Consider the following 19054-nt stretch of genomic DNA (forward strand, 5'->3'; position numbering starts at 1 on the left):
GATAAGCAAGGCATAATAATGAAATAAAGTGGAGATTTTTTCGAGACATTTGTATATAATTTGGGACAAAGAAGGTGTAATATTGGTGAAGTATTTTTCCAAGTCCTCGTATACCCACCATTTCGTCTCTTGGTTGGGTTTAGTATAAGCAGTTTTGGTAATAAAAATTAGTGAACTCAGCACCTAGCTCCTTTTTACTTCCCTTTAATAAAGTTTCACAAACATTTTGGCAAAAGGTTAAAAGGTCATATTTACAAGATATATGTTTAAGGCAGTAGTCTGCTTTAGAAGTCGAAAAAAGCGTTTTTGTTGCAATTTTTTTTGAAACGGAAGCAAATGATTGCGGTAAACGGAATTTTAAGACGATAGTGTACTATATTTAAGACTTAAAAACCAATATTTATTATTAAAAAATATTGAAATATTTTCAAAGTTGTAAGTATTTTTCTGGAGCGCCTGGAGTCTGCACTTGTAAATCGGTGCCGGTGATGGAGATCGTGCGATGCATCTGAAACAGTCGAACCGATTTTTTTTATATTTTTTATAAGTTTATTTTCTTTAACTCTTCAACTACTTTTGTCTAATTCAAATAGAAGATAATTTAATACTGAAGCTAGATCACTTTGGTTTTTTTCCATCGGACATATATTCTTTTTGCTATCGCCGGCACCGTTTTCTAACTCTAGTGAAAATGAAAACTCGAGAAAACGCGCTTTGAAGTTCGGGTCGGGTCTGCCTGAGCATTCGCACCTGCTCGACGCTCGGCCACTAAAACTGCTCTAGCTTTGAAAATATGTCGAATTGTCCTCTGGAATTTTAAAGACATATTCTTGGATAGTTTTGGAAGAGATTTAAAACAAAACAAAAAAATCGATTATTTGAAGCCTGTAAAGCAGGCTACTGCCTTAAAAAAAATATTTTCTAGTTAACTGATAGCAAAAATGTCGCAGCCACTAAATATATATGAGATTGAGTATACAAATTTTTTCCAACGTTATAGTTTTAATAACTATTTTATATTTTTATGATTTTATGTTCTTTAAATAAATATATTTTAATTTATATAAGAATTTTATTCTTAAAAATAAACATAAATTAACATAACTTGTTTAAAATTCTCATTATATAATGAGTACCCATATATTTTTCTTCTAAATATTTTCGGCAGTCCTCTATGCTATTCACAACTTATAACCAATATCTTTACAATAGCTAACAAATCTCTTCTTTCGTCTACGCCTGGTAACTTTCTTTCTATGCGCTATTCTTCTAGTTATGAGCAAATATTTCAATAGTTTATGCACTAATCTACATGAATTTGCAAGAGTCTATCTATCGCTAAGCAAACATCACATCTAATAATACATAAAATAATCAAAAGCTAACAACAAAAAAATTGAAAAATATACAAAAAAAATACAAAAATAAATTAAAAAAAAATTAAAAAAAAAATAAAAAAATAAATTTTATGGAAAAATACAAAACTACTTGGCTGCATTTAAAAAAATCGTTATAATAATTTATCAATAAAATATATTTTTAAAACTTAATGAAAATGCAATGAAAGTCTCATACAAATCGCCAACAAGTGTTTACTCTTGCTTTTTACGCTTTATGAAAGTTAAATAAAAACAATATCAATGAAACTCTTAAAATCAAGAAATCATTGCAATTAAGACGTAAACGGAAACGTTGTCCAAATATTCGTAAACACCGGAAATGACAAAAACTTTAATTAAGTTTTCAAGACTAATTCATATCATTACACTTCACCGCCTCATTTGCAATTCAATACTCAGCTAATGCAATCAGCTGCTGAACACAAACGCTTTGATTAAGCGAATTTTAATAACAACATGGCAACGCTCACCCACTCACTCAGTCAACTAATTACTCACCAACAAGCAAACAATAGCAATAACAATAACGAAAGTAAAAAAGTAATAATTGAGAGAAAAAGTGAAGCAAAGTAACTGTACTACTCACCGACTTAACGCATCACTTACTAAAAACCGCTAATAACCAATAATACGAGAGAATGTCAGCAACTCAAAGTTGAAATTTATTCTCTAAATTTCAGCGCCCGACGACATTTGGCCACACGAGCAATAACGACCCACTACAAAGCGGCAATTGAACGCTGTCAAAATGACCAATAAGTTGTAATGATGACATGACAAGGTGCACCATTGCTAACAGAGACCAAAAAACTAAAAAAAAGTCAAATTGACTGCAGTTAAATAAGGAAAAAATTCAGAAAACAAAGCAGTCGACACTGTAATGACCCGACTTGCATACGAATATGCGCCGATGAGATGAGTGAGAGTGAAGTGTAATTGAGCGCAGCAATAGATGAATAGACAGTTGCCGGTGATTACGCATAAACGAGTGGCGACAAAAACACGAGTGGGCTACTAAGAAGTGCGCGCGAAAACGACTGCAGATTAGAAAAAAGTAGGAAACGGATGCGCTGGCCCCAAAAGCACGCAACTGAAAGGGTAAACGAACGACAAACACAAAACAAAATAACAAATAAACGAAAACAAAAACGACAAAAAAACCAGAGGCAAAAACTCAGCCGCACAATCTTGCCAGTAACCAGTACCTAGTACCTAGATAGCTACACTTTCGCGTGCGTCGACCGGGCGAAATTCGCATTTAGTACCTTCCGCCCAATCAACCGAACGAGTTGGCAGATTGCGTGCCACCCAGCCATTTCGCGCAAGCGCTGCTATTGAGCCAGCAACAAGCGGTAATTACGACGACTACACGCGCTCGGTGCGAAAGTGGCGATTTTGTGTTGTGTTTGTGCGCATGCGCAGTGTCAAATAAATCGCAACACTAAAACGAAAATACGCGCAAAAGTGGCAGCAACAGCAACAATTACAACAAAAACATCAATAAGAAAACAATCAAATTTATAATGGCTGTGCAGAATCAGAACTTGCCACCAAAATCACCGTATTCAGCCACAAAAACAGCAAGCGCAACAACAAAAACAACAAATTCGAACGCCACACAACCGTTGGCGAAAACACGCACGAAATTCGGTCAAGCCGCAACAGCAGCAGCAACAACAACTGGAGCCACCAACGAATTGGGTTATAATACACAAATAACGGGTGGTGCGGGCGGCGCTGCTTCTACGATGATGCCATCGCCAGCGGGAGCAACGACGCCGGCGGCAGTCCCGAATGGTGGTCCGCGCGTGTCATTCAATCGGGATGTGCATGTTAAACGAATCGGTTAGTAGGCTTAAATACTTACTTTTGATTAATTGCTTATAATGGCTAGAGCATGCTGTACGATTTTAAGAAAAAGTGTCCCATAAGATGTTTGGTATTGTAGATGGATGGAGCCGGCCATGACAGAAAACCTATAAATCTTTAGAAAAATATAAGAAATCCCAACTTTTATAATAAAAATAGCATACAAGAGCTGCGTTCAGACTGCTACAGAAAATGGACAAACGGCGCGACGACACCCACTTAATTTCGTCAAAATTCGGTTCATAACCCTTGTTTTTGCATCGGAATGCTACAGTTTAATCCCATAAACCATAACTTTGAAGTCCATATAATTCGTTCACTCTAATTTATATAAATTTAATGTCAATGAAGATATTGCATATAACTTTTTACAAATACTGAATTTAAATATGAAAATTTCCGAAATCGGGCTTTTCAAGCACCCAGATATAGAACGTGAGGACCTCCGTGCTTGGGGCTAATTTTTTGTTTACCGAAAATATCGGTAAATCTTTCAGATATTCTAAAGAAATTCAGAGGAGATAGCCTCTGTCTCACAATTAGACAAAATCGGGTCAATACGTCCTCAAGCCCCCATATACCTGATATACGGATTTTCAAACGGAACTTCCGGTGGACATGATACCATATACTTATATATAATATGTGAGATATCTTAACAAAATTAAGTAAACATATAATCTTGAAATTGCTTTGACAACTTTTCTACAAAGGGCTAGTTTACTTCTAAAATGACAACCTCTATATTTAAATATTTTAGACAAAAAAGCAGAGATATGGATGTTATTACGAGTATTTCTCTTAAACTATGGCCAGCAGCAGTAAAAATTAGCTATTTCAATTAAAACTTACCCCCCTGTTACGAGTGTCGACTGGCAGACTCCAGCCGATTGAGCCGATTATACTTTCGAACGACTGAAAACTGTTTGTCGTCAAATGAGCGATTTAAAAGCATTCATAATCAATGGTTGAGCTGAGGTTGACTGATCGACACTTACAATAGCATCTTTGGTCGACTCAGTAGTCGATTATCTACTGCCAGTCCACACTCGCAATAGGGCTGTTAGTATCGATCGGAGACACTTAAGTGGCTACTATGGGTTATGTTCGGGTAAAATACATGTTCAATGAAGATTTTAAACTAGACGAAAGAAAAACTGAAATTGGATTTTTGGCAGAAGTTTTTACGAAAAACATTAGCTAAATTTTGGAGGAATTTCTTCAATTTCTTTCTTTTGCAACTGAAAAAAATCCTTCGTCCAAGTACTTGTAAACGGTATCTCTAGACCTGTTTAAAATTTGAACAAAATTTCAAGATTGGTTGAGCATTTTCGAAAATGCGAGAAATCTTGACAACAGACTTTGATGAACATAGCTTTGAGAAAAAATCCGTTTAAATTTTTGAGTGACAATAAAGCTACACTGTATTTGACTTTCCCACAACAATTATTCGGATTAACATGAAATTTTGTGTGAGGTTAGGTTAAGTGGTAGATCGCCGCACCTGCTGAGAATCTCACCAAGACAGAATCGACTGTCCTCGTGACGGATCTCTAAGACCCTTATGATACGACAAAGCGCTTGGACTCTATTATAAAGATCTTAAGTCGGTTAATGTCGATTCCAGTCACTTCACTGGGTTCGACGAAGATGTGCCTACCGAGATGTTTTAGCCTTAGTCGGGCGAATGATGGACATTGGCGAAGGAACTGCTTGGATGATTCCTCTTCGTCCTCCTCCAAACAGCTTTGACAACTAGCGTCTACCTATTCGGCAATGACCAGTAAGCACACCAATGATCGCGGAGAGATTAAGATTTCAAGTATACTTAGTTTGTATACAGAATTCGAAAAGATACTTCTTATGATAAACTTCTGTTTCTATTTATATGAATATCATTATAGTCACAGTTATTAAGACTCGATCGGACACGCTTAAGTGGTTACATGCAAAAAAGTTCAGTTGAAGGCATAAACTGGAACATGGACGAAGAAAGAAATTAATTTTTTTTGCAGACGTTTTTCCGAACAAAAACTGACTAAATTTTCGCGGGATTTTTTTTTTGTAATAGTTGCAACTGAACAAAATCCTTCATCCTCCAATCCATCTTTATAAATTGTATCTCGAAGGTTTGTCAAAAATTTTATCCAGATCGGTTTGGAGTTCTCGAGAAATCTTGACAACCGAATTTGAAGAAAAAAAGGCGCTTAAGTTTTTAAGTGACAGTATAGCTAGTCTGCAGTGCTAACTTTCTTACAATAATTAATTGGATCGACCAAAAATTTTAGCACAATATTCTAGAAATTCTGTAGAATCTAATAAGACAAGAAATGATCGATTTTTCGTAATCCCTTAAAGTATGGACAAATGAAATACTTCCTTATAGAAGCTCAACAAGTTCAAAACACTTCTTAACCACAAAGTTAGCAGTTTAACAATAATTATTTCTTGGTAATGAAAGAATAATGAGTTTAACTACAAAAAGCCGCTTGGTATTTATAAAATACTTAGAATATAATACCGTTATATCTTATTATTCTTAGCCAACCTTGATAACATAGTAAACTACAAATGCTGGAGTATTTTCAAAACACTTAACGGCACTTTATGGCTAAATAATTATCGCAACTAGTATTCGCAATTAAACGCAAGCAGTAATAATTAAGTATTTTGTAATTATGTATGTATGTCGACTCTTGTCGTTGTTGTATTACGAGTTGGTGTTGAAAAGAAGTGTTTTTGTGCGAAAAAAAAAATCAAACTTGAAACCATAAAGTTAGGCGTTCATTAAAAATTTCGCGATCAAATATCAACCGACTTTGGTATGTATGTATATATGCATGTGTTTTGTTTATGCCGTTTTTTGCAACTATAATTGAAGTATGAGTGTGTGTGTGTGTGTGCTTTTATTGTCATTCATTTGTGTTGGCTTCATGCCATTTGAGTTGAGTCTACTTTTCGCCGATACTTGTTGGTATTGCACGCAGCCTTGAAGCCCCCACATTTGGCATGCCAATTCGTAAACGACTTTTAACACACACACACACACACACACACACACACATGATTACTGTGAATGTAACCAATATTTTGTTTTTGTGCATTTTTTTCTATGTGTTTACTACTGCCTGCGCTCGCACTGTTATTGTGTTCTTGAATTGTTTATTGTTATTTCTTTATTATTGTATGCTGTTGTTGTTGTTGTTGTTATTATTTCACCAACCACTTGTCTCTAGTGGCATTATGTATGTGGCCGATTTTAAGTGCTTTCAATTTGTTTATTTTATCGCTGAATGTTTTTTTTTTAATTTGACGCCAAATAGAAATTAGATTGTTGTATTACTTGTTGTTGTTGTTGTTGTTGTTATTTTTATACTCTCGCAACAAAGTTGCTAAGAGAGTATTATAGTTTTGTTCACATAACGGTTGGTTGTATGTCCTAAAACTAAACGAGTTAGATATAGGGTTATGTATATCAAAATGATAGGGTGAAGAGTATTGTTCAAATCCGGATGTCTGTCTGTCCGTCCGTCCGTACAAGCTGTAAGTAAATAAGTTTTTTGTACATATCTCGCAAACTACTAAAACTATATCAAGGCAGCTTTTTAGAGTCGTTTCTTTTAGGTACTACCTTATACCGTTCAAAAATGGAGGATATCGGGTTATAACCATATAACCACGCCCACCTCGCATACAAAGGTTATGATGAAATCTACTAAAAATACTTTAATTCAGTAAGGAAAACCATTAAATTTCATTATAAAGATGGTACAGAAGTGCTGCACTCCAAAAGGTATACAAAATTTTAAATGGGTCACTTATGGGTCAAAAACCATATCTCCGAAACTACTCGACCAATTTCAATAAAATTTGATTCATAATATCTTGCTAGCTTTCCAATGATATGTTGTGAAAATAGCCCAAATCGGTTCACAACTACGCCAACTTCCCATATACCAGAACTTTGAAGTCGATCTGAATAGTTTACTTTACAATATATAAAGCTGGAGCTAGTGATTATATCGGAACAGAATTTTGCAAAAATACTGTATTTAAAGAGTGTTATCGCCCTTCTAAAAATCGTCGAAATAGTTTTCAAGACCCTATAAATCGAATATGAGGACCTCGGTGCTTCTAAGAAATTTTTTACCGAAAATATAGGTAAGTCGCTCAGATATTTTGAAGAAATTCAGAAGGAATTTGTTTCTTCTAATAATATGTCTCCGTGCCAACAATTAGTTAAATTGGGTCATAACTTCATCTATCTCCCATATACTTAATATTAGGGTTTTCAAACTTTCAATGCACTTTATACCATATATATGTGGAATATGTGAGTCAAATTGTTTGTTATATTAAAAAAAAGTAAATAGATAAAGTGCGAGAGCTTAAAATGTTCGGTGACACCCGAAATTAGCCCTTCCTTACTTGTCATTTGTTTGTTTTATTATTTCGCGGAATGATTTTTTTTTTTATTCTGGAAATCGAATATCGACGCCTACTTAGGAAGTCAGGCAACAAGTCAAGTGGTCAGCAGTCGAACTGGTCTACTCAATGGCACACACACACGCAAACACACGAGTGTAAACACCGTGAGTTCAAGTGACCGTAAATAACTTTTATTTTCGAATTTCATTTAATTCCATTAATACCGTTGTTAATTTGCGAAATTAATTTGTGTTTTATGTAAATTAAGTTCAACTAGTTTTTGGCGCACATAAAAGTTCGTTGATTTATTATGATTTTGTAGTAGTGTGGCATCCTCTTTAGTCACCACTCGAGACGTTGCTACTCTTTGCAAAATTGTTGATTGTTTGAAGGTCACACAGCATTGATTAACTCTATTTCTTTGCAATTTTTGCTTTTTTTGTCGGCAGATTTCTAGTGCGCCATTTGTTGGTTGGTTGGAGTTCATTATGCGCGATTTGAAGTGCAAGGGAAGTTCGAAAATTCGAAAATTAAAACGTGACTATTGATTAGTGCGGAATGTGCAAATAATTTGCAATTACAATTTAATTAAATGCCATTTTATTGCGACGAGTGTGTTGTTGCACTCAAGAGTATAAATGTTTTCTAAGGCATTTGCTTTGCTTTACTTGACTATTTGGAAAAATGTTGACGTGACTTACTGAATATTCCATATTTGAAAGAAAAGTTGAGGAATTCTAATTAAGTATTTGTAACATCTCTTTTGTTGCTATTGTTGTTGTAACGTAGAAAATAATATCTTGAAATACGCTCACAGTCCTTCGATCGAAAAAGTTCCAGATTCGTAACAGTTATGCAGACACTTCTGTCATGGAAACAGTTCTGTCCATGTCACTATTTGCTTAATTGACAAGTCAGCTTTAACCACTTAAAACCTGAACTCAAATTCAAAATTGTGTCTAGGAATCGAAATAAACCGCTTTGTGTTTGAACTATTTTGGAAATATCTGATTTTACTCGAACAAATATTCTTAAGCAGCGATCCCTGATTTAGAGTGGATAGCGAACAGGCGATAAAACTGCTATTGTTAGAAAAAATGTCGCTGAGATTCCATCTCAGGAACTTAAATTAAAGAGATATAGTAGAATATGAATTCAGAAACATTAAACCATTGGTTCTGCGATTGAAATTCCTTGACAAATGTGCCATTCTAAATGAAATTAGGCTGTTATGATGGAAGAAGTCCAAGAGATATCTTTAAAAATGATAGTTTGGGCAACTCCGATGAATCTCACTTGGACTGTGCTTTATGACACCAAGATACTACTGACCGATCTCCAAGACCCTTATGATTCAACAAAGGGTTTGGACTCTGTTAAAAAGTTCTTAAGTCGGCTAATGTCAATTCCAGTCGCTTCGCTGGGTTCGCCGAAGATGTGCCTACCGATGTGCTTTAAACTAAGTCTAGAAAATGCTGGACAGTGAAAGAGGAAATGATTGGAGGATTCCTCTTCGCTTTCCTCTAAGCAACTTTGGCCACTAGCGTCTGTCTGTTTGATCTCTAACCTCACCTATGCATATGTGTCTATTGGACAGTGACCAGGAAGCATACCAATGATTGCGGCGAGATGAGACTTCCTAAGCGACAACAGCTGGAAGGACTGTTTTCGGTCCACCGCGGAGGTGCTGCTTGTTGTCCAGCCTTAGGCGAGCTCATTCGAAGTCAGTGTGTGCATCAAATGAATGCGCTCTAGCGCAAGTTGACTACCTAACCGCTTCCACTCCACTGCCTCTCTTGCAGCGGGCCCGCTTTGCAGTTTCCAGCGATTCCGGTGTGACCGGCTACCCACACAAGTCGGATTGCAAAGTAGTTCGAAGCTACTGATAAAGACGTTAGACACTTCGTATGTAACTAACTAGCTTGAATACACACCTCTTTGAAGAAGGCTGCTGTTCCGAACTTTAGTCTACTGCTACGTTAATGGCAGACGAAAACTGGATTTATTTTCCAGCTTCCTACAGAAGACTCCCCCACCCACTTACCCCCTAAGCTTCGATTCATCCGTGAAAAAGCTCACACCGCCGTTTTCCATCGGCTTCAGATATTATTTATTTATATCAATTTCCATAAATACTTCAATTGTTTTGTTTGCTTAACACACATTCGCTTGGACCTGCTTTACTTACTAATACTGTATAATGATATCATTATGCTAACTGAGCTGTCAATTAAACTGTTTGCGCTACTTACGCATTAGTAGTCGATTACATAAGTAAATAATGCCACAACATGAGCTGAAGGCGCAACGTTTGTCAACATATCTTGATAGCGCTAATGAAGCGGGGTACATCACACATAACATAGAATGAAGTTCACCTTGAGCGGCTGAACGGCTGAGCTGCTACACGCGTACATTCTTCAGTCGAGCTTGATTAACTACAGCACTAAAAACACCGACATATCGGTAACGTTTCGTTGATTTGTTTGTTGGAATGCGGTGCGTATGTGGAATGTCCTTGCAGCGAAGACAATCTAAACCGTGTCGCATCAACTGTTGTTAGCGAATAATTAAATATATTTTACACTATTCTAAATTGTTGCACTCAATGTGCTAGTTAGATTTGTCTAACTGTTAATAATGAAATCAGCTGTAGAATATCGAAATATTTTTGTAGCTCTGGGCTCAAGGTACGCGACTCGTTCCCAAACAACAGGGAATTTGATCCCCCCAATACTATAAAACCCTCATCAAACCCGCATTTCACGAATGGATCTATAATATTTCTCTCTACAAAACATAATTTTTCAGAGATTTCTTTTTACAAGAATATCCTCAAAGCCCTTGATTGGACACTGGATTGGATGATGATATTTATGTCATGTTTGGTCTTAAATCATCAACAAATCTCCGTTTCTAAGCAAACTGTCCAATTCGTTCGCTGCGAACGACCTCTTGCACTGTCTTGCTTTTGTGCCTGCTGTTTCAGTTGACTGCATCTGCAATGGCAGACAATAGCAAAAGAAATTAAAATTGAATATGACAAATGCGCACGGTAATATAAATTATTTAAAATACTTCGCTCTTTGTTTTAGTCCAGCGAACACAATCGCCTTGTAAAGCCAACATAACACTATAACATGATTTCCTCACCTTTTGTTTGGCGTCTTTGTGGCGTGCGAAACACACCGCTGTGTTTAAAAGGTTCAAGTGTATTTTATATTTGTTAATTTATTTAAAGCTTAAGAAATTGAGGCAATATGTCGACGAAATTCGGGGGTTTCGCAGAGTAAAGCGATATGTTAGAGACAAAGTATGGCCGGGGTTTTTGTTGTAACGCTTACCCAAACCTGCCTGAACCGGCAAGCCTAAATTAGTTGTCATTGAAGTCATTTAACGGGAGCCCCAGGAAACGAGCTCTTACAATAGGGTCGGACCAAAGGGAAGGTGTGTTAGATGATTATGGTTTAGGCCACATTCGAAGATGTGGTTAGTGTCATGCGGGACTCTTTGCATGTAGAATTATGTCGGGGTTTAGTCTGGATAGGTAGGAGTTTAACCTGCTGATGTATCTAGAACGAAGTTGCGCGCTGTTCACTCTAGTTTCGAGAGGCAACTCAAACTTTGTGTCTTCGATGTGAGGTGTTTTATCTCCACATACACCATTCACGAAGAGGGAGCCGATGTAGGTGTTAATGGTGTTCAGTCCTTATCCAAAGGTTTATCACAAGCGAACTCCGGTCGGTATAATCCTGAATATTGTCGACGTACTTCATTATTGGCTCTGGGAGGCGGCTCGGCTTTTTTCAAATATTTATTTTTTCCATACTGTTTGCTTATAAATATTTGTACACTCTGTTTTACACACGGTCACACCTACCCAGAGAGCTAAGCAAACAGATTCAATAATATTTGGAATTTACACATAACAACAACAACAACGATGTGACATTGCGTGTCAAGTGTCGGTGAATTAACGAAGCAAACGCTTTTCAAATCCACCGACAATTGAATGTGTGCGTAGAGCTAGTCTATGTACCCTCATATAAACATATATATTATGTGAATACAAATGTACGTATGACCGCGTCGTTTAGAGGAGTGAAGTGTATGGATTACCTCTGTGAAGTCATTAAACACCATTAAATTGGCAAAACGACAATTAATTTGGCTGTCATAAGCATAGACTCAATAGGCGAATTTGTTATTGTTGTTGTTAGTTGAAGTCTTTGCATTTGTGTGTACGTATGTATGCATGTGCAACGGTGCGGCATGTGTGGGTACCTACACATGTAAATGCTGCTAATGGGTTAATAACAGCTGTTTCGTTGGCATTCTGCGCTGTTCGTTATGCTCCGTCGACGTTGCTTGACGCTCATGGTTGTTGGTGGCAGCGCTGATGGCGTTAAATGCCGTTTAATTTATAGCGACTGTATTAAATTTGTTACCCACATGTAATTAGTACTTGGGTTTAAAGATTGCATACATTTATTAGTGCGGATGGAGGAGGGTAGAGGAAGAGGACGGAGATGGGCTTCAAAAACCCCGTTCTTAAAATGTTGTATGCAAAATAAAAGTTTTTCGAAATCAAATGTAATAGTTAATTTAAGCGGTTAGGGGTAGTCAGAGACACGAAAAAATGTCAATTTTCAGTAATTTTTTGCTATTAAATCGTGTTATTTTACAAAAGTAATAATATGGCATTATAACACATTGTTTTGGCTTGAAGGCACGAAAATTTGAAACAAATTGTGATTCCCAAAGTTATAGCTGATTGTGTTGACCCAGCTCCAAAAAAGGTCCTTGCGCTGACGATCCTAAGTCCTTGTAGATTCATCTAAAATCAATCGAATAAGAAAAATTACTTTTATAAATAGATAATACTGGGCCGGATCGAAGCTTCATTCTTTTTTTCACAAAATGGTGGCCTCAAGAAATCGACAGTTAATTGGTCTTAAAAAAACAAAATTTTTTAATAAAAAGCCTTGATTCGACTCAGAATAATTGTATGTATGTATGTATGTTATTGGCGTAGAAATCGTTTAGCCGGTTATGGCCGAATACATCAGAGCGCGCCATTAATTTATCAGTTTAGCAAATTGGCGCCATTTAATTTTAATTTTAATTTTAATGTTAATTTTAATTTTAATTTTAAAATTAATTTTAATTTTAATTTTAATTTTAATTTTAATTTTAATTTTAATTTTAATTTTAATTTTAATTTTAATTTTAATTTTAATTTTAATTTTAATTTTAATTTTAATTTTAATTTTAATTTTAATTTTAATTTTAATTTTAATTTTAATTTTAATTTTAATTTTAATTTTAATTTTAATTTTAATTTTAATTTTAATTTTAATTTTAATTTTAATTTTAATTTTAATTTTAATTTTAATATTAATTTTAATTTTAATTTTAATTTTAATTTTAATTTTAATTTTAATTTTAATTTTTATTTTAATTTTAATTTTAATTTTAATTTTAATTTTAATTTTAATTTTAATTTTAATTTTAATTTTAATTTTAATTTTAATTTTATTTTATTTTATTTTATTTTATTTTATTTTTTATTTTATTTTATTTTTTATTTAATTTAATTTTATTTTATTTTATTTTATTTTATTTTATTTTATTTTTTATTTAATTTAATTTAATTTTATTTTATTTTATTTTATTTTATTTTATTTTATTTTATTTTATTTTATTTTATTTTATTTTATTTTATTTTATTTTTTATTTAATTTTATTTTATTTTATTTTATTTTATTTTATTTTATTTTATTTTATTTTATTTTATTTTATTTTATTTTATTTTATTTTATTTTATTTTATTTTATTTTATTTTATTTTATTTTATTTTATTTTATTTTATTTTATTTTATTTTATTTTATTTTATTTTATTTTATTTTATTTTATTTTATTTTATTTTATTTTATTTTATTTTATTTTATTTTATTTTATTTTATTTTATTTTATTTTATTTTATTTTATTTTATTTTATTTTATTTTATTTTATTTTATTTAATTTTCTTTTATTTAATTTAATTTAATTTAATTTTCTTTAATTTAATTTAATTTCGTTGAATTTAATTTAATTTTATTTTATTTTATTTAAGACTTTAGAAGCTTCTTGAATCCACTGAACTAGTAAATTTGGACTAATTCATTCCTTAATACCTTAATGTATGATCAGTTTCTTGTTTTCAAAGTGATTTTTTTTTCTTCGAAAACTATTAATTTCTTAATAATACAATAAATTCTTCATTCACAAAACTTATTTCAAATTTTTTTTTTATTTTTAGGTATGTACATTGTTGAAGAATAACCTAGAATCCTATCGGCAGACGCGGGTAAGAAAAGTAATCGCCAAATTGCGTGTGCTCGGAATTAGTGTATTTACATTTATATGTGTACTTACGCTTTTAAACGCTTTCATGTTGCTTCGAAATTTACGCGAAAGCATTCCAACCCTCCGAAGACAATCTCAAGTACGCCAAATCAAATTGCTATGTATTATGTTTGGCATTTATATTAAGTAGTTAATGAAATAATCCACAAGCGTGCATCATCGACAGCGGATGCCATGGCAAAAAGTCAGCGTCATTAACAAGTGTTGGTAATCATTGTGGCTCTGAAAAACTGCACTAATATTACGGTAGTCTCTAATAATTACATATTCGTGATGGCAGATTTGTATGTATTTATGTGAGTGTTTATGTGTTTGTGACATTATCATTAGCGTGGAATTGCTGCAGCATCAAATAAATCACCACTTCAACACCAGTCGCTGATTGCAAGCCAACCGCCAAATCACATCACATACAATACAACAACTAAACACAATAACAACAACAACAACAATAAATTGCACACACTGCTAAATGCATAGCAACATCTTGTAGCATCTTCAACTAGTATGTAAAGGGTGATTTTTTAAGAGCTTGATAACTTTTTTAAAAAAAAAAACGCATAAAATTTGCAAAATCTCATCGGTTCTTTATTTGAAACGTTAGATTGGTTCATGACATTTACTTTTTGAAGATAATTTCATTTAAATGTTGACCGCGGCTGCGTCTTAGGTGGTCCATTCGGAAAGTCCAATTTTGGGCAACTTTTTCGAGCATTTCGGCCGGAATAGCCCGAATTTCTTCGGAAATGTTGTCTTCCAAAGCTGGAATAGTTGCTGGCTTATTTCTGTAGACTTTAGACTTGACGTAGCCCCACAAAAAATAGTCTAAAGGCGTTAAATCGCATGATCTTGGTGGCCAACTTACGGGTCCATTTCTTGAGATGAATTGTTCTCCGAAGTTTTCCCTCAAAATGGCCATAGAATCGCGAGCTGTGTGGCATGTAGCGCCATCTTGTTGAAACCACATGTCAACCAAGTTCAGTTCTTCCATTTTTGGCAACAAAAAGTTTGTTAGCATCGAACGATAGCGATCGCCATTCACCGTAACGTTGCGTCCAACAGCATCTTTGAAAAAATACGGTCCAATGATTCCACCAGCGTACAAACCACACCAAACAGTGCATTTTTCGGGATGCATGGGCAGTTCTTGAACGGCTTCTGGTTGCTCTTCACCCCAAATGCGGCAATTTTGCTTATTTACGTAGCCATTCAACCAGAAATGAGCCTCATCGCTGAACAAAATTTGTCGATAAAAAAGCGGATTTTCTGCCAACTTTTCTAGGGCCCATTCACTGAAAATTCGACGTTGTGGCAGATCGTTCGGCTTCAGTTCTTGCACGAGCTGTATTTTATACGGTTTTACACCAAGATCTTTGCGTAAAATCTTCCATGTGGTCGAATAACACAAACCCAATTGCTGCGAACGGCGACGAATCGACATTTCACGGTCTTCAGCCACACTCTCAGAAACAGACGCAATATTCTCTTCTGTACGCACTGTACGCATTCGTGTGGTTGGTTTAATGTCCAATAAAGTAAACTGAGTGCGAAACTTGGTCACAATCGCATTAATTGTTTGCTCACTTGGTCGATTATGTAGACCATAAATCGGACGTAAAGCGCGAAACACATTTCGAACCGAACACTGATTTTGGTAATAAAATTCAATGATTTGCAAGCGTTGCTCGTTAGTAAGTCTATTCATGATGAAATGTCAAAGCATACTGAGCATCTTTCTCTTTGACACCATGTCTGAAATCCCACGTGATCTGTCAAATACTAATGCATGAAAATCCTAACCTCAAAAAAATCACCCGTTAGAACAACAAATTAGGCAATTAAGAGCACATTGAAGGTGGCATGGAAAATGGCTTGCAGCAAGTGACTGAGGAGTGGGAGGAGTTAGCTGAAATTACATCAAATTGAACTGCCAATTATATGAATAATGTATTGTTGTGTTGGCTGGTGCGAAATACAAGCGGTTCAATGTCATTTCGAAAACACAACAACAACAACAAAAAATAAAAAAATACTTAAAATACAGAAAAAACACTAAAAACACTAAAAACAAAAACAACAAAAAAAATTAAAAAATAAAAATAAAAATTCAGTTTCGTATTCGTCTTGCTTGCATTGTGCCACCTGTCAACCTTGCCAACGACAAATTCGGAAATACTACAATTCGCGCATTACACCTCACACACATACATACAGACATACTTGCAATCAGCTGCTAAATGTTGCATGCTTGTACATATGTGCTGAAAATTGACAAGTTTATGCTATAATAGCAGCTGAAGAAAAATGAAAACAAAAGCCGCAGAAGCCACACGTAACATGCAGGCATGCGTCATATTTTAAGCTTTTTTTATGGCTTGGCACTATTTATAACTGGTTTCTTGGCATGTTGCACGCTCGCTAATTGCCTAAGCAACACTCACACACGCACGCACGCAGGAGTGCAAGTGCATATGCCACTCGCATGTGTGCGCCAAAGTGATTATTAAAATGCGATTTGTGTCTATTGGGTGGGGCTGAGCGACGTACTCATGTGTGTTGCATGCAACCGCAGCATTGCTGAGCCGCTGCCTGCCAGTTGATGATGACATAATTTTCGCCGCAAATGAAATAGGAGTAAATGTGGCGTTTGATGGCGGTGCGCGCGTTCCCAGCATCACTTACACACTTCACACATTGCCAAGTTGCAGCGGCAACAACAAGAATAACCAACAACAACAAACAGCAAACACAACCTCAGCTACAACTACAGCTACATCGACAATCAAAAGCCTCAACTTATTGTTGTTGTTGCATGACAGCATTTTATTGTTTTATTGCGTGTCAAGCATAGCATATTTAGTGAAATGCAAGTAACAAGTTCGTTGCTTAAGTCTTTTGTTTCTGCCTGATGTCTGTCGCTTGGCGTCTTTTGTCTTCTACCACATTGCGTGCCACCTTGAAAGGCCTTGTTGGTTGCGTCTTCGTTGCATGCATGCCCTCCATCATGCCACACACACACAGACACACGTACTCACACATGTGTGTTGAATTAACTTGCACTTGTTACTTTTCTAATTATTTTTATTACTTCACATTCAGCGGTCTTTGTTAACAATGGGCGGCAAAATATCGCCTTGGCAATGCGACTTCTGATGCCAATGCGGAGAATGACGAGTGTGCGAATTTCATTTCACGCGAATACTGAAAGCTGTATGCTGAGCGAATGAGTGAATGAATGTATGGGGTCAAGTACAAGGTGGTGGTCGGCGTTGTAATTTATTCGACAAAGTTGTGTTATAAAAAGAATGATTTATCGCAGAAGTATAATATTTGCGGAACCTCATTTGGTGGATTTGTCTAAAATTGCGTTGAATCATTCATATATACATACATTATATAAAAAATAATTTTTTTTTACTAAAAGACGTTTTATATAGTGTATTTAAGAAGGGGAGATATAGTTTTAGAATCACGTCATATATCTGTGAATATCAAGGTCTTAAAGTTTGAAACCTTCAACAACATATATTCGAAATGAAGTACAATCTACTGTAACGTGAAAGTCCGTGAAAGCCGCAGGTTATTTAGCGTTACCCAGGATGCACCACGCGGCGGCGACCCGCCTGACATCCCCCCTGTTGAATCAAAAGGATTTTGGTGATCCGTCAGGCATATTTGGGTGTCACAAAGAATAGTCGTAGCTTTCTAAGTGAGACTCTCTGCATTTACGAAGATCTACTCCTATACCTTACCTAACCTAATATTCTACTGGAAGCTCAATAAAGAAATATTGCCATTCTCGAAATGCATATATCAATTAGGAGATCCCGAGACGTTTTTATTATTTCATTTTTCTTTATTTTTTGTTGCCTCCATGGAATTATTATATCAAGACTTTAGCTCACTCTAATAATACTGAATTCTTGGCAACAATGTTCTAGCGCTACAAATGACACACCAGGACTGAAAAACATTATTCTCGTTTATATCAATCAGCGACAATAATAATAATGCCTTTACAAACGCTAAATAAATCGATATGCATTTCTGACCCATTTGCTAATTCGGAAATCAATATTTAGCTCCAATAGTTTTTCTACTTATGGTCTAACAGTATGTCAAGCTCCTTACCTAAGAAGATACTAAACTATTTAATAATACTTGGGTTAGATTATAGGCCTGAAACAGCTAGAGGCAGTCCTTTGTGATGTTGAAAACTCCACAAATTGGATGCCTGACAAACTCAAGTGAAGAAAAAGTGCTTTGAGCATTTTACGCATTCGTACAGGCAACAAATTTGTAATCGGGATAGTTCAATTAGTTCTCCGAAGCACGTTTTGACAAGTTGTTTCAGCCGCGAAAGCTGTACAATGCAGGAGCAAGTGTCTCAATGTTTCAATCTCCCCTTCTTCCATGCAACTTTGCCAATTTGCATGCGTCAGGGTATTTAGTCCAACAGCATGTAGTCCCTTCTGGCAGTGTCCAGTAAGGACTCTTATTATTATTCATTACGAGCTGAACCATACTAAGAGTATATAACTCGGTCAGGATCTCCTGCGATCCACTTAGGCCAAAATGATCTCGCTGTCGCACAAGTACTGTTCGTTGTCCAATGCCTTCCGTGTTCATTTGCATTTCCGTGACGAGCACTGATCCAACGCGGTGAGACAGGAGGATAGTGGAGCACTAGCTTGATCCCAATCTGATGAGATTGCAGCTTGGGTGTCCTTATGCGCAAACTTAACGGTTTTGCAGTTCCCAGCGATACCACTTTGACCTGGAACCCAAACGTATCTTATATTAAAGTAGCTTGAAGATATTGATAGCGAGCATAAGCACTCCTTGACTTGCTTTGAGCGAAGAGTCAGCGAGAAAATGGTCAGGATAGCCGCTCTATTATCCGAGTGAATGCTTACCTCCCTGACAAAGGTAGCACTTTTGCCTTTA

The 19054-nt window shown here is 35.3% G+C and overlaps 1 protein-coding gene across 2 annotated transcripts in view; it reads left to right on the forward strand.

Moving 5' to 3' along the window:
- Positions 1–19054, forward strand: part of LOC105210999 (uncharacterized) — a 158675-nt gene that overhangs the window by 68217 nt on the left and 71404 nt on the right. For both annotated transcript variants that reach the window (XM_054232739.1, XM_054232740.1), the window contains exon 3: positions 2081–3245. In XM_054232739.1, coding sequence (XP_054088714.1) covers positions 2924–3245 — 322 coding nt within the window. In that variant the 5' untranslated portion in view covers positions 2081–2923. The remainder of the gene's footprint in view (positions 1–2080; positions 3246–19054) is intronic.

The sequence above is a fragment of the Zeugodacus cucurbitae genome, chromosome 6, assembly GCF_028554725.1.
Source record: "Zeugodacus cucurbitae isolate PBARC_wt_2022May chromosome 6, idZeuCucr1.2, whole genome shotgun sequence".
Lineage (NCBI taxonomy): Eukaryota > Metazoa > Arthropoda > Insecta > Diptera > Tephritidae > Zeugodacus > Zeugodacus cucurbitae.